This window comes from Zalophus californianus, chromosome 8 (assembly GCF_009762305.2).
Source record: "Zalophus californianus isolate mZalCal1 chromosome 8, mZalCal1.pri.v2, whole genome shotgun sequence".
NCBI lineage: Eukaryota > Metazoa > Chordata > Mammalia > Carnivora > Otariidae > Zalophus > Zalophus californianus.
In genome coordinates, this window is record NC_045602.1 from 93,830,662 (window position 1) to 93,846,889 (window position 16,228).

At 41.7% G+C, this 16,228-nt stretch overlaps 1 protein-coding gene across 1 annotated transcript in view; it reads right to left on the reverse strand.

Moving 5' to 3' along the window:
• Positions 1-15,622, reverse strand: part of KIZ (kizuna centrosomal protein) — a 125,560-nt gene extending 109,938 nt beyond the window's left edge. Inside the window, exons 1-3 of the mRNA XM_027622818.2 lie at positions 15,394-15,622; positions 7,277-7,339; positions 4,663-4,825 (exon numbers count right to left, since the gene is read on the reverse strand). Coding sequence (XP_027478619.1) covers positions 4,663-4,825; positions 7,277-7,339; positions 15,394-15,482 — 315 coding nt within the window. The 5' untranslated portion in view covers positions 15,483-15,622. The remainder of the gene's footprint in view (positions 1-4,662; positions 4,826-7,276; positions 7,340-15,393) is intronic.
• Between the last annotated feature and the right edge of the window lie 606 nt (positions 15,623-16,228).

Consider the following 16,228-nt stretch of genomic DNA (forward strand, 5'->3'; position numbering starts at 1 on the left):
ATGCTCATGAGCCATGTATGCATATTCCAAATGCTCTGAACCACTCTCCAGGGTTTCCCTGTGGGGTTAAGTTCCAGATGCCGACTATGGTAGTTGGCTTAGTGATACACCCTGTTCCAGCCACCTGTCCTTCCCTGTCTCATCTGCCTACCTGCCTACTGACACTCCCTGTACTTCCCAAATAAACCACTTACATTTGAATCCTTGTCTCAGGGTCTACTTCAGGAGAACCCAACTTGAGATAAGGTCAAAGGGCACCCAAGGAACACTGCTCTAAGGACCAACTGGGGCTCTTCTACAAAAGCACAAATGCAGGGAGCGGGGTCTGGAGGGGGTGCAGAAAGAAGGAGAGAAGGACACGATCCTCACAACACTACTAATATTTACATGCTTGAATGGAGTTTAGTCAGCCTCTTTATCTCACAAGTAGCAACATAGCCACAACACTGTATTTTCAAATCTACATGACAGATCAACAGTCTTTAAAAGCCCTGAAAATGATCACAAGTCCCCAAATAAAATAGTATAATTCATAAAGTCAGTTGAAAGGGTATTTTTTTTTTAGTCTTTATCCCATTTAAAAATATTCTCACATTATATCTACAAAGAGGGAGAAATGCACTTAATATAATTTGGGCCAAATGACAACTTCTTGCATATCGCTTCACTCTGTTTCACTTTCTGGAACTCTACCAATTGTTAATTCATTTGCATTAATTACAGTCTATTCAAGGGGAAATATCCCTGGCATTTTGGGGTGTGTGGGCAATATGCTCCATCAGAACACCTCTCTCCTAAGACTTACACGTGGTCAGCCAGCAGAGGAGGTAAAGATCTGATAGCTGAGTGGGGCGGGATTAAGAGGAAACAAGTTGTTCTGGCCTTCCTAAGACCACCAGGTCTTAGGACACCAGGACAAAAGGAAGAGACAGAAAGGAAGGGGAAGACAGCAGGAACAAACATTCCCTTCTCTGAAACTCTGCTTACTACACAGTTTGCTGAGGTAAGTGGTGTCACTAGCTGGAGTTTCAAGTATCACTACTTGGTTTCACGGGCACAGTTCAAGCATTCAGCTCTGGACACAGGGTGACTCCCAATGTACAGTTCTCCATGGAACTCACATCCTTCCCAACTGTAGCTACATGGTCTGCTCTTCTATGCCATCACAGATTGTTTTCAAAAGGCATTCCTTATCCAAGACTCAACTGCTCTTTTTTGATTTGATTTGATTTTAAGATTTTATTTATTTATTTGACAGAGAGAGAGAGAGAGAGAGAGAGAGAGACAGCGAGACAGGGAACACAGGAGAGGGAGAAGCAGGCTCCCGACTGAGCAGGGAGCCCGATGCGGGGCTCGATCCCAGGACCCTGAGATCATGACCTGAGCCGAAGGCAGACGCTTAACTGACTGAGCCACCCAGGCGCCCCTCAACTGCTCTTGATATAAAAATATTTACAAAGGATCATTCTCCCTTTCAAATTCTTCCCTCTCACATTTGGCTATATCGTGAAATCAACAATTAAGTAAAGCATCAATGTAAAAATAAAAGGAAAACTTCTATTATTTCCTTTTTTCTGTTGGGAAGGCAAAATTCCCTGCTTTGTCCACCACTTTCATTTTCTCTATGGAATCTCTGAACAGCAAAGAGATTTACATTGTTGATACTAACAACTGCTTTTTGAATGTTAAGTATTCTAGTTGAATAGTAAGAGAAGAAAACCCAGAGTGCTGCAGCTAAAACTTCCTATTGCTTGAGCATATCTAACCTCCAGATCTTGGTTTCTAAACACCCTTCTCCACTAAAAGGAACCACAGCTCCTTGGAAAAGAGGCTAATTTCATGTCTGAGGCAGGGACATATCTGGTAAACCTGGCACACCTTGTGCCCCAAAGCCAAGAAGGCTCAGAATTAATGGGGTCAGGTCGAAAGGACACAGAAGCCAATTTGAAGAGACTCTCCCAGGCAAAATTTGGGAAAATATGAACAACAAAAAGAATAATTATAGTGATTGATAGTACACTGACTAAATAAAAATTCACAAGTCCATGATGATACTTAAAAAAAGAGAGAGAAAAGAAAGCAAGAAAGCTCTTCTCTATAGAAGAATGCCAGCTGATAAAGTACAAGTCTGAATTAGAAAAACCACCATTTCACAACCTCCACTATAATTGATTCAGGCATCACTGACAGATCCTCAAACCACTAGGTAAAAGACTGTTGAGGAACAAAATATTCCCAAGATGTCAAACTATCACTTCATAGATTATTTGCTCAGTTGCAAAAAAGGTACTATATAATAGAGAGATCTAGAGATTGCCATCTTAACCAATGCATCAAACTCAACCTCACTTAGATCAGACCACCTGACATCACAACTGATGAACCTCCTGATAGGATGCAATAGGAAGTATGTAACCTCAGCTGTGACTATTTAAATTTAACTAATTAAAATTAACAAAGTTAAAAACTCAGTCCTCAGTGTCACAAGCCACATTTTAAGCACTCAGTAGCCATGTGTGGCTAGTGGTTACTGTATTAGACAGCAACAGTATAGAGAGTGAACATTTCTATCACTATAGAAAGTTCTGTTGGACAGTGCTGGTCTAATCCAAATTTTCAGTTAAATGATATCTCAAAGAAATAACCAGTCAAATTCAGATCACAAATTAGACTACTTTCTTCAAAAAGCCAGTGTCACGGAAAAAAAAAAAAAAAAGAAGAGTGGTAGGAGACTAAATTAGATTTGCAGACCAAAAAAGATACAATAACCAAGTGTAATGTTAACTTGGCTCCTGGTCTGGAAAAATAAAAGAGAATTTTGGAGGGAACTGGGGAAATTTAAATATCGGGTGGATATTAAATGATATTATTAGTTTTCTTAGGTGTGATAAAGGTAGTATGATTATGTAGGAGACTTTCCTTTTTCTTAGGAGATCGACACTCAAGTATTTAGGGGAGAAATGTCATGGTGTCCACAGCATACTTTCAATGGCTCAGGAAAACGTGTACACACACACACACACACACACACACACCAAATATGGTAAAATATTTACAACTATTGCAACTGGGTAGAGAGTATGTGAGTTTTCCTAGTCCATTCAGGCAGCTATAACAAAACACCACTAACTGGGTGACTTATAAACATCAGCAATGTATTGCTCACAGTTCCGCTGGAGGCTAGAAAGTCCAAGATCAAGGCTCCAGTGTGGTCACCTTCTGGTGAGGACCCTCCTCATTCAGAGCCATCACCCTCTCACTACATCCTCCAATGGTAGAAGGGACTAGGGAGCTCTCTGGAGCTTCTTTTAGAAGGTATCCTATGTCATCCATGAGAGCTCCACTCTCATGACAGAAGCACCTCTCAAAGGCCCCAGCTACAAATACCATCACACTTGGGGGTTAGGACTTCAAGATATGAATTTCAGGAGCATACAAACATTCAGACCACTGCATGAATGTTCATTATAATAATTCTTTTCATTTATCTACGTACTTGAAATAAAGGCTCAGTGGGGGAAACTCCTACTAGAGGAAAAAAAAAGGGAAGTACTGAAGTCAACTTCTGTAACCACTATTCAGTTGGGTTAACTTGAGCAACAGCCCTTGGCCAGCACAAATGGTGAGAAAAAAGGCCTAGCCCTCCATACTTGGCATAATTTGTGAGCCAAAGGTTGCCCAGCACCTTAGGGGAATGGGGTCCAAGAATCAGAGAGGGCCATGGAGAGCAGTTGCTCTGGGTCACACAGCTGAGGAGCATAAAGGCAAACTCCGTGGGGCCAGTTCTACCCTCTGTCTCTCCCCAACACACTGCCTGACCAGAACAGAAGAGCCCAGACCCCAGAAAAAGAATCCTTTAAAGGAGGTAGTCCCCAAAAAGAATGACAATGACATGGATGGAGCTAGAATGTATTATGCTAAGTAAAATAAGTCAGATAGAGAAAGACAAATACCATATGATTTCACTCATATGTGGAATTTAACAAACAAAACAGATGAACATATGGGGGGTGGGGGAAGAGAGAGGGAAACAAACCCTAAGAGACTCTTAACAACAGAGAACAAGTTGATGGGCTGATGGAGGGAGGTGGGTGGGGGATGGGCTGGATGGGTGATGGATATTAAGAAGGGCACCTGTTATGATAAGCAATGGGTGTTGCATGTAAGTGATGAATCACTGAATTCTATTCCTGAAACCAATATTGCACTGCATGTTCACTAACCAGAATTTTAATAAAATTTTTTTTAAAAGTTAACTTGATAAATGAAAAATCATAAATAAAAAAATAAAGAAAGAGGTAGTCTCTAGAGGGATCCCTAATGCTGCTCAAATTCAATCATAGGGCAAACAAATACCATATGCCAGGTCTGTGCCAGGTAGTGGCTAGTGTCTGTGCCTGTACAAGGTAATTATTTGTGTAGTGTAACAAAGAACAGATATTCCATTAATTCCTCAACTAAAACAGAAATCTGAGAAAATGCAATTTCAAGTTCCCCAATCAAAATTTGGCCACACAGAATCCACAGAGAAAATGGGCAATTAATCTTATGGATGAACAACTGAACATTAGTGACCACTGATCACCAACTGCTCTTACTTCCTTCCAATTTTAGCAAAAGAGACCGAGAGAGAGAGAGAGAGAGTACAAAACAAGATGTTACCTTCAGTTCTTGAAGCTTCTCTGTATTTGTGGTAAGGTGTCCAACATGAGCTTGGACATGCTCAAACCGCTTTAAATATTCTCGGTTTCGGGTATGAGCCTTCTTTTCTGATTCACATATTTCCTTCAGGTATTTCTTTAGTTTAACATACTTCAGCTTAACTCTAGAAAAATAAAAGCATATTTTTAAACATTGCAGTTAAACTCTGACAAATCAAAGGAGGAGAATTTTCTTTAACAAAATTGTTAATGAGACAATACATTCGAAGATATTTCACCTAAACACTGGAAGCTAAGGGCAGAATGTACATGCATTTTCAGAGAGAAGAAATTAATGCAACATCACTGAGTATCACATCCAGGCATAACTCTCCTGAGAAATGTATACAAGACTACATTATAACATTCACACAATAAAGATTTATATGGATTTCTTTCTCAAAATTAAATGTGATTTCAAGAGCGGTGTCTATGTGGCCATGGTCGGATGAATAGCCCATTAGCATTCTTTTTATGACAGACCATTTCAAAACTACCTGCTGAGATGGAAATAGAATCAAACTATAAACCAAAATCCATAAACATTAAGAGATTCCAAAATATAAAATATCCCAAAAGCTCTCATTCAGATAATATTAAAAATTTTAATTGGGAACTGTCACAATATATTTTTAAAATATTTTATGATATATATGGGCTGTAATTCAACTTGAATTGTGAAAAGACCTTTAGAGACTCTCATCCAAAGTGTAAAACAAAGAGTACACTACTCTTCGCACAGAACCAATGCTGCTCGCTCTAGCTCTGGGTGATGATGAAGATTACCCAGGGGCAGATAACAGAGGGTCTGGTAAGCTGTTGTGCCAGATACTCTGTAGGCTGTCCTCACACCCTCCTGGCCCAGCTCTTCCTCTGCCAGCCACCTGGTAGCACCTGTCTCAGCTGCATCTGGTACCTTGCTTTCCCAGAGCTACTCCTCTGAGTTCGCAACATGGATTCGAGAAGGAGTTAACACCTCCTGGGGCAGCCCTGTACAATGCAGAGTTACCAGCAGGTAAATGGCTCCCCTTCCTTCCCTTGAGTGGACACTTGTGAGGAGCAGGGAGGCGGGCTACATGGCTCCCCTGAAGGTCTGAAGGATGGAGCCCCAGGTGCCCACAGCAGTGGCCAACTCCTACTTCATTCTTCCCAGCTCTGCTCGCCAGTTTTATGTGACCACTTCCTAAAATAAACTACCATCCACATACAAACCCTTGTCTCAGGCTCTGCCTTCTGGAGGGGGCGGGGGGACAAGATTGAAATAGCCATGTCAGACAGTTTGGATTTTTATCCTGTTAGGAAGTCAAAGAAAGTTTATTTTTAGCAAATCATTCCCTCTGTCTTCCAGGAAACGAGAGGCTAAGTAAGAGAGGGGAACAAACTAGGCAAACTGATAGCTTGGTAAAGGTCCCCAGGAAGCCAGGAATAGGCTGCAGGTAAAGTCTCCACCCCTTCAGCCATCCCCTTAGCTGCGGGCTACAAAAATGGCAGCTGCCACAGATGCTCTCAGACTTGGGCCCATTTCTGAGGCCATGGCATCCACAACACTGCTATTACTTGCACCATCTCACTGGCTTTTTGTCTCTTCTAGAAATACTGGAGACATATCACTGTCCACCGTGACTGGTATCCTTGGAAGTACACTGAATCCTAAAACCATATGAGGAAACAAATGGATCCGATGGGAGGTTTGGTTTTAAAGTTTTCTCTCAATTCTGAATGATATGTTTTCATTTCTCACTCACATTATGCTGTGACTAAATCACAAAATTAATGCTATCACAGCGAGAAATTTTTCATATGAATAACATTGGAGGGGCGCCTAGGTGGCTCAGTCGTTAAGCATCTGCCTTCGGCTCAGGTCATGATCCCAGAGTCCCGGGATTGAGCCCCACATCGGGCTCCCTGCTCAGTGGGAAGCCTGCTTCTCCCTCTCCCACTCCTCCTGTTTGTGTTCCCTCTCTCTCTGTCTCTCCCTTTGAAAAAAAATAAAATCTTAAAAAAAAAAATTGGAGGCAATACCACACATTTGCCTTAAGGATGAAGTTCAGTTTCCATAAAATAGAATTAAAAACATTAAAAGTTGGCTCTTCATATTAGAACCCAGAAAGGATAACATGTATTTTATCCATTGCTCATAACAATTTTCACAGGCATTGTCAAATACCCATGAACAAATGAGACACCACATAACCTTGCCTTCAACAGTTGGTTGAAGGCCAGCTACAGTCATTATGCCTTGATCATTACACAGGCTTAATATGTTTAAATTGTGACCAAAAAGATAAGACTATATAATGTATCTTATTCTTTAGATATATAGGCCAAATAGATTCCTGAAATACCACAAGTACCAAATAGTGAAAATAAAACAATTTTTATCTTACACAAATATTAATGAAATTTATTCCTACATTTGATAGGATTATATTACATTTCATTGTTTACTGGAAATGAGTATACACTAGACACAAGAGAACTGCAATTATGGTATCTGTAACATACATAAGGGTTACATTTTTATTGATTAACATCAGCCAACTGGCTTAAAAACTGTTACCACTGTCACATCTTACCTGTATACATCAGATTGATTATATTCATACAGTTTCTTTTCCAGGTCCAGTCTCTTTTTTTCACTATAATATAGAAAGAAAATATTTTATAAATAAGTTACACTGATAAGTAATAGGCAGTTGGATTTAGAACATGATCTCTTTTGAAATTACACCTTTGTGAGAATGCTTCTCTGGTCTTTCTAAGAAGTAGAAAATGCCAGCTGTTTGAAACTCAAGACACAAAAATATTTGGTAGTCACCATGGAAATCTAAAAAGCAAAATGATACCAATATGAAGCAAAAAGAACAAGATTTTCAAAGTAAATGGTAGAAAGGCACTAAGAAAAGACTGGAAAGCAGGTTCATTCATTCAACAAGTACTTCTTGAGTGCCATGATGAACGGGGTACTGTTCCAGGCCTGAACACTAACATGGCGAACAAGCCAGCCAAGGGCTCTGCTGTGGGCAACTGACATTCTAGAGGGAAGGACAAGCAATAAACAAGATAAATACGTAGAATATACTATGGCCAGATTTTTCTGAGCTAGTGGCATTTGAGTGATGGGGGTTCTACCAGGTCAAGACAACATACTTCCACAAATCCACCCTGGACTGAAGACTGGTGGCCTGCTCTGCTCCCAGCCAGACCAGCCTAGGCAGAGCCAAGTCTCTGAAAAGTATACCTAGCTCCACTCACATTTAATGAAGACCAAGTCCCCTAACACTATTACTTTGGATTTGGAGGAGTTTCTTTTTATCTTTGTGACATCACCAGGATTTGTCACTGACTGCTACTCCCTGGAGCTACTTCCAGGAAGGACTTAACTTGTATTGTTCAGGTGGGTGCTGGCAGTAAGCTAGAGGACAAAGTTTACCCTGCATACCTGTACACCCAAGCCTGGAAGGGAAACTGGGCAGCAAAGGAGGTAGCAACAGTCAAAACCAAAGGGCTATGGGGTACAACTGCTGAACAGGACTAGCCATCCCAGTCCCAGAAAGAGCCCTTGGGGGGGGGTTTAGCCACAGGGAGGTGGGGGTGGGGGCGGGGTTTAACCACAGAGTTTCTGTTCCACCACCAAAGTATAACCTTCAACTGAAGCCAAATTGCTAATCTAAATTAACATTAACTAAGCCCAAAAGAAAAATCACATAATGTCTGCAAGAAAATGCCAGGAAAAAAGAAAAGACTGAATCAAAGTCCAGCAGAAGGTGACCTCAGGTGGTCCAGCTAAGGGAAAGGGGCTGAACCCATGTTCCATGTGGGAGCTCTTAATTATTAGTTTCTGTTTTTCTTTAGATATGTTTTCCCTTTAAAAAAAAATTCCCAAAAGTTACTCTGTTAGCTACATTAGAAATTAAGTATATTTCTTTGCTTAGCATAATCTAGAATGGAAACTACCACTTAACCAAATTCTTTTAATGGGAAAATGGGGTCCAAAATCCAAACACCAAATCCTAGCTCGGGAACACAAGGTCTATTCTTTAGTTAGGGTGTGCCTATGTTTAAAAAGGAAAAAAATATTCCAAGGAAAAAAAATCATAGAGATGCCATTTTTTTAAGTAGTAGCACCACACACATTTTTACTTTGTCATTAATAAGAGTGAACTTATTTTTTGTGTATGGTGTAAAAAAATGGTCCAGTTTCATTCTTCTGCTTGTGGCTGTCCAATTTTCCTAACACCATTTGTTGAAGACTGTCTTTTTCCCATTGGATAATCTTTTCTGCTTTGTCAAAGATTAGTTGACCATAGAGTTGAGGGTCCATTTCTGGGTTCTCTATTGTGTTCCATTGATCTATTTGTCTGTTTTTGTGCCAGTACCACACTGTCTTGATGATTACAGCTTTGTAATATAGCTTGAAGTCCAGAATTGTGATGCCCCAGCTTTGGTTTTCTTTTTCAACATTCCTCTGGCTATTCGGGATTTTTTCAGGGGTTTCATACAAATTTTAGGATTATTTGTTCCAGCTCTGTGAAAAAAGTTGATGGTATTTTGATAGGGGTTGCACTGAATGTGTGGATTGTTCTGGGTAGCACAGACATTTTAACAATATTTACTTTCCCAATCCATGAGCATAGAATGTTTTTCCATTTCTTTGTGTCTTCCTCAATTTCTTTCATAAATGTTCTATAGTTTTCAGTTTACCTCTTTGGTTAGGTTTATTCCTAGTTATCTTATGGTTCTTGGTGTAATTGTAAATGGGATCCATTCCTTAATTTATCTTTCTTCTGTCTCATAGTTTATAGAAATGCAACTGGTTTCTGTGCATTGATTTTATATCCTTCCACTTTGCTGAATTCCTGTATGAAGTTCTTACACCATACACAAATATAAACTCAAAATGGATGAAAAACCTAAATGTAAGACAGGAATCCGTCAAAATCCTAGAGGAGAACACAGCCAGCAACCTCTTTGACCTTGGCTGCAGCAACTTCTTGCTAGACACATCTCCAAAGGCAAGGGAAACAAAAGCAGAAATGAACTACTGGGACTTCATCAAGATTAAAAAAAAAAAAAAAAAAAAAAGCTTTGGCACAGCTAAAGAAACAGTCACCAAAACCAAAAGACAACTGACAAAATGGGAGAAGATATTTGCAAATATCTTGTCAGATAAAGGGCTAGTATCCAAGATCTATAAAGAACTTATCAAAGTCAACACCCAAAAAACAAAAAATCCAGTCAAGAAATGGGCAGAAGACATGAACAGACATTTCTCCAAAGAAAACATACAAATGGACAACAGACACATGAAAAAGTGCTCAACATCACTTGGTATCAGGGAAATACAAATCAAAACCCACAATGAGATAACCACCTCACACAGGTCAGAATGGCTAAAATTAACAACTCAGGAAACAACAGACATTGGTGAGGATACGGAGAAAGGGGAACCCTCTCACACTGTTGGTGGGAATGCAAGCTGGTGCGGCTACTCTGGAGAACAGTAGGAAGGTTCCTCAAAAAGTTAAAAATTGAGCTACCCTACAACCCAGCAATTGCACTACTAGGTATTGACCCAAAGGATACAAACATAGTGATCCAAAGAAGCACCTGCACCCCAATGTTTATACCAGCCATGTCCACAATAACCAAAATATGGAAAGGGTATAGATGTCCATCGACAGATGAATGGGTAAAGAAGAAGTGGTATTATATATACAATGGAATATTAATGGGCCATCAAAAAGAATGAAATCTTGCCATTTGCAATGATGTGGATGGAACTAGGGTATTATGCTAAGAGCAAAATAAGTCAGTCAGAGAAAGACAAATATCATATGATTTCACTCACACGTGGAATTTAAGAAAAAAAAAAAACCACAGAGGACCATAGGGGAAGGCAGGGAAAAATAAAATAAGATGAAAACAGAAGAGACAAACTGTAAGAGACTCTTAACTATAGGAAACAAATTGAGGGTTGCTGGAGGGGAGGGGTTAGGAGGATGGGGTAACTGGGTGATGGGCATTAAGGAGGGCATGTGATGTAATGAGCACTGGGTATCATAAGCAACTGATGAATCACTGAACTCTACCTCTGACACTAATAATACACTATATGTTAATTTAAATAAAGTAAAATTAAAAAAATAAGAGTGAACGTAGAAGAGAAGTGAAGGAAATACGGCATAATTGCTTCCATGTTAGAAATTTTTATTAATCACTTTTGCCTCTTTTAAAATTTCATGATTAAGAGGATACTTAGTTCATGAAGAATGAATGACTGGACAGTGAGCTGTCATTAAATTACAAAGACAGAAAGACCATTAAGTGTGTCTATGACCTTGTGCCCTGATGTCATGCCTCACTTCTGTGCTATTCCTGCCAAGAAAGTGTTATCAGAGTCTGGTCATGAGGAACCATTAGATGGACCCAGCTTTAGGATCACCCTCTAGAATGAAAGTTGTACTCTGCAAAACTGTCAGGAATACAGGACAGGGAATGACTACGGAATAGCTCCAGACTGGGGGAGACTAAAGAGACATGGCAAATGGGTACACAGATGGGATCTTGGACCAGTAATGAAAAAAGACAGTCTTAGGACACTTGGCAAAATGGGCAGGTGGTGAAATTTGATTGGAGTCTGTGGACTGGTATCAATCCGTGTTGATTTCCTCACTGGGATAGTTCCAGGGTGCATCCATATCCAGGAGCATCCTTGTTTTTGGAAACAGACACTTGAGTTTTTAGGAGTAATGGGGCATTTTATCTGTAGTTCTCAAATGGTTCAGAAAAGACTAATGACTTTGGACAGATGGGCAGATGGACAAAAACAGAAAAAATATAATGAAATGTTAAGAACTGGGGAATCTGGGGGCACCCAGGTGGCTCAGTTGGTTAAGTGTCTGCCTTCGGCTCAGGTCATGATCCCGGGGTCCTGGGATCGAGCCCCACGTTGGGCTCCCTGCTCAGCAAGGAGTCTGCTTCTCCCTCTCCCTCTGTATGCTCTCTCTCTCTCAGATAAATAAGTAAATAAATCTTAAAAAAGAAAAAAAGAGTTGGGGAATCTGGGTGAGGGGAATCCCAGAAGTCTTTATCCTATACTTGCAACTTTTCTGTAAGCTTGAATTTAATTCAAAATAATTTTTAAAATCCACCTATGACCTCTGGTGAAAAAGGTCTTTTTGGGAATCCATCATCTCCTGTGCAGCAAGTGCTTTTTAATCATAAACACAGAACTTCTTCGTTCTTGCTCTGTCTTCAGTAGATACATACATCTGCCAGTCACAATGACCCATTACAGCACTTGACATGGTGAAAAACCACAAACATCTCCTGGCCTCCCACTGAGGACAACATGATGCTAATCTCATTAGTCTTTAACACAGGCCCTTTTCCTAACCTCCTCATCCACACTGCAGAGCTTCTGAATGCTGTTTTTCCTTTCTTTTTCAAATTTAAGACTTAAAACAAGATTATTTACCCCAATAAAAAGCCAGAGAAAGGTTTATGGGGAGGATTATCTTGCAACCCCTACATACTAAATCTTTATTTCAGAATCTCTGAAACACCCAGCCCTGGGATATATACCCATAGCCCACGGTGTCCGTCACCTACACCCCTCACCTGGACCATTCAAAGGTTTACACAGATGGGTAGTCCTTAAGAGTGTAGCCACATGCTTTGCTTTTCTCCTTTTAAGCCACTTGTTATTCTGTTTTTGTCTCAATACCAACTTCAGCTTTACTCAACTAATATCTCAGAATCAATTTCTGGACTATTATGATATCTCACTCTGAATCAATAGTGGCATTGAAAAAACTGGGGCTGGTTAATGGGCCTTTTAAAGGGATGTTTTTATATAATTGTAAGAGTCAATTCCACTCACATGTTTCTACCATGCTTGTGGCACTACACACACCGTAACGAGTCACTCCAGCAGGCTCTTTAAGATTCTATGATTGATTTCACCAGAGTGCAGAGAAAACACCATACACAGAGGAAAAAATTAAGAATGTACATCTATGTGTGACTACAGCTGAGACAATTTGGGCTAGAAATACACCACTTACAAAGGAAAGGCCCTGTTATTAGACCAACTATATTAGACCAGCAATGAGCCAGCTCTAAGAAGGCCAGGAAAGGGCAGATTGCTTTTATTTCCCACCCCCAGGAAATTTCTGGACTGATAAAGCAGCTGTGATGACCCAGAGATGCAGCCTTTAAGAGTCTGAACTAAACAAAAAAGCAGGTACATTCAAACACTCAAATAGGATACAAACAATGACGCTCACTACTTGTTGCTTTGCAAACTACAGCTTCCAACTCTTCATTTGAAGCTCATTACTCTACTAGACAAAAAACAAATCTGTGGCCTTACTGTATATATAATTCAGTGCTCTTCATTTCTGGTGAAAAACCAAGGTTCAGAGAAGCTGAACAACCTGCTCAAGGTCACACAACTGTTCGTAGAGCAGAACCCAAGTTTCTCTGCATCCGAAGTTATTTGCCTCTGTACTTACTATGCATTAGTTATGGACTTTTAAAAAGAAAAATAAGGAGCGCCTGGGTGGCTCAGTTGGTTAAGCATCTGACTCTTGATCTTGGCTCAGGTCATGATCTCAGGGTAGTGAGATCAAGCCCTGTGTCAGGCTCTGTGCTCAGCTTGGGATTCTCTCTTTCTCCCTCTGCCCCTCCCCCCTTCCTTTCTAAAAAAATTTAATAAAACGAAAGATGAATACACATGCAACAGATTTGTACCAACTTAAAATTTTTTTAAAGACTCCAAATGCAGAACCATGAATGGGCTATAAAATTTGACTTGAATTCCTTATATAATTTCAACAGCCTCACCTTGCTTAACAGTTAAAACATTAAGTGTTAAACATAAAGTGAGTACTAATCATTACACAGTTATTACACTATAGGGACTATAAACAGCCAGGTGTTTCTAGCATAGGAAGTAAAAATGATAACTCACAATGAACTTAGTTCAGAAAGAATGCCATTTGGACCAGTAACATTTTAAAATTAGAACATGGGCTAAGAGATACAAATACCTAAAGGCCTCGGGTAACTAAGCTACTCTTCTAACAGAACAGTGTCAAAAGCACTTTAGGCGTGCTGATGTACAGAGCAGTGTCTTGTCTTTTAATTATAAGGTATGTGCAGACACTTAATACTGTCTTTGAAATATCATACTGTTCACTTTCCCTGGTTGACTGGAAAAGCGTCATGATTTAGTGACAATGTGTGGCACCAGTGTTGTATACAAGACATTTGTAACTCCTGGACCCTGGATGCTTGGCTTTGGGATTTCTGCCATTCAATCAACAAACATTTGTCAAGCCCCTCCTCCCCTGAGGTACTCTATTACCAGCTAAAGATCCAGCTAAATATGGTTCCTGTCCTCCTGGAATTCTCTCTCTAATCAGGGAGCAAGTCACTTAAGCCATTTATCTACAGTGCTGTAAAAATAAGAGATCACACAAGTTAGGGAATGGGTTGATCAATACTTGCCATAGGGAAGGCACTTCAGGAAGTGATTTTTTTTAAAGTTGAAGGTGAGGAGGTCCCTGGAGTGGGTGAGTGGCAGTAGGTCAGAAAGAAAATAGGATACAGGAAAGGATTAAGGGGTAAAATATGGTAAGGACAATTAAGGAGGCCTGTTGTGGATGCTCTATAAATATTTGACAAGAATTAAATCTAGGATAAGATGAATATAATTCCTTTTCATAACCACATACTTCTGCCTTTACCTTGCATGTAATTATTTTTATCATTTTATAATTGTCACACACAAAGCTCTCCTCTTCACTGAAATGATTTTGTAACTTTTAACATTCATTAAACGCTTTGTTTATCAAGAGATCCAAATATCTACTTCCTTTCTTGTCAGCTAATGAGATTTCCAACTCCAATTAGTTTAGCAGCTAAATAATAGTTCCAACAACTTATCTTTTATGTGGTTATTTATAGTAAATTGCTTCATAATTTTCTCTCTGTGCTCTTAGATCTAGCTGTTTTCAGTGGCTCTCCTCTTTCATGTCTTAAAGTATCATGAACCCTCTGGAAGCTGGACTTCTGTAAATTTCATCCCTTTGCTGGAAATCTGGCCAGCCCTCGTTCCCCCCAAAAATGTCTCCTGCATTTAAATAGGGCATATTGTTACACACACACACACACACACACACACACACACACACACACACACACACACACACACACACACACACACACACACACACACACACACACACACACACACACACACACACACACACACACACACACACACACTCCCGCCTGCGTTCCCGGACCTGTCATCATTGAAGCAGTGCAGCTGTCAGGGTGGGATGACAATTTGAAGAGAGACAGGCGAGGAGGCGTGTAGAAGGAAGTACAGAAATTCACAAGGCGTGATTGAGAGTGACAGGCAAGAGAACTCCCACTCTCACTTCTGGGCAAATTCAGTGATGCGGCCGCATCCTCCGGCGGGAGACCTCCAATAAGGGCGATGGGGCACGGTATTTGGTAAACTTTGTCCTCCAGGGCCCACCGGGAGCCTGGGGGGAGGGTCGCGGGCGGACCCGGGCCCAGGGAAACACGGCGGGGGGAGTGGCAAGGAACCGGAGTTAGGGCACCGACGGACCCGTGACCGGGCCCACTCCCCGCCCCCGCCCCGGGTAGGCCATACCTGTCCCGCAGCTGGTGCTGGAGGCGGCCCAGCCTCTCGTAGTAGTCGGGGCTCGCCAGAGGCTCTGATGATGTGGAGGCCGGACGCATGCCGCCGCCGCGCTCGTTCCGCACAGCCAAGGGGCAGCCACCAGGGAGGGGAGCTGGCTGGTTGTCCGAGGCGACGGTCCCACCATGCACCGCGGGTAAACAGGGAGCCAGCCGCCATGCAGGAGGCGGGACCGAGGGCCTCAGGGGCGGGGCGGAGGCGGGGACACCGTGGATGGGCGGGGCCGACGTCGCGGAGGGGCGGGGCGGAGGCGGGGCGTCTTGTGAGGCTGCACTGGCAGTCTCCAAGAGGGTCCAAGAGGGTCGGTGGATCCTCTCTCGGTGCTGGTGGCGGGGTGTCAGGTCGTGTGGGCGCTGTTCCCCGCTTCTCCGCCCCTATTCTGGCGTCTCCCTTTCCCCTAACCCTTCAGAATTCTCACGGGAGAGACCCTGGCCCTCCCAGAGGCAAGGAGCCCCACCGAAGGCCAAGTCAGAAGCCGGTCCTGATTACGCCCCCCGACACCTTGGTAGACCAAGGCTGGAGGATTGGGGGGAGCGCAGCTGGGCTGGAGCAATTTACTTGTTCATTTTTTTGTTGTTAAAGATTTTATTTATTTGACAGAGAGAGACACAGCGAGAGAGGGAACACAAGCCCGGAGAGTGAGAGAGGGAGAAGCAGGCCTCCCGCTGAGCAGGGAGCCCGATATGGGGCTCGAACCCAGGACCCTGGGATCACGACCCGAGCCGAAGGCAGACGCTTAACCACTGAGCCACCCAGGCTCCCATTACTTGTTCATTTTTGACTTTGT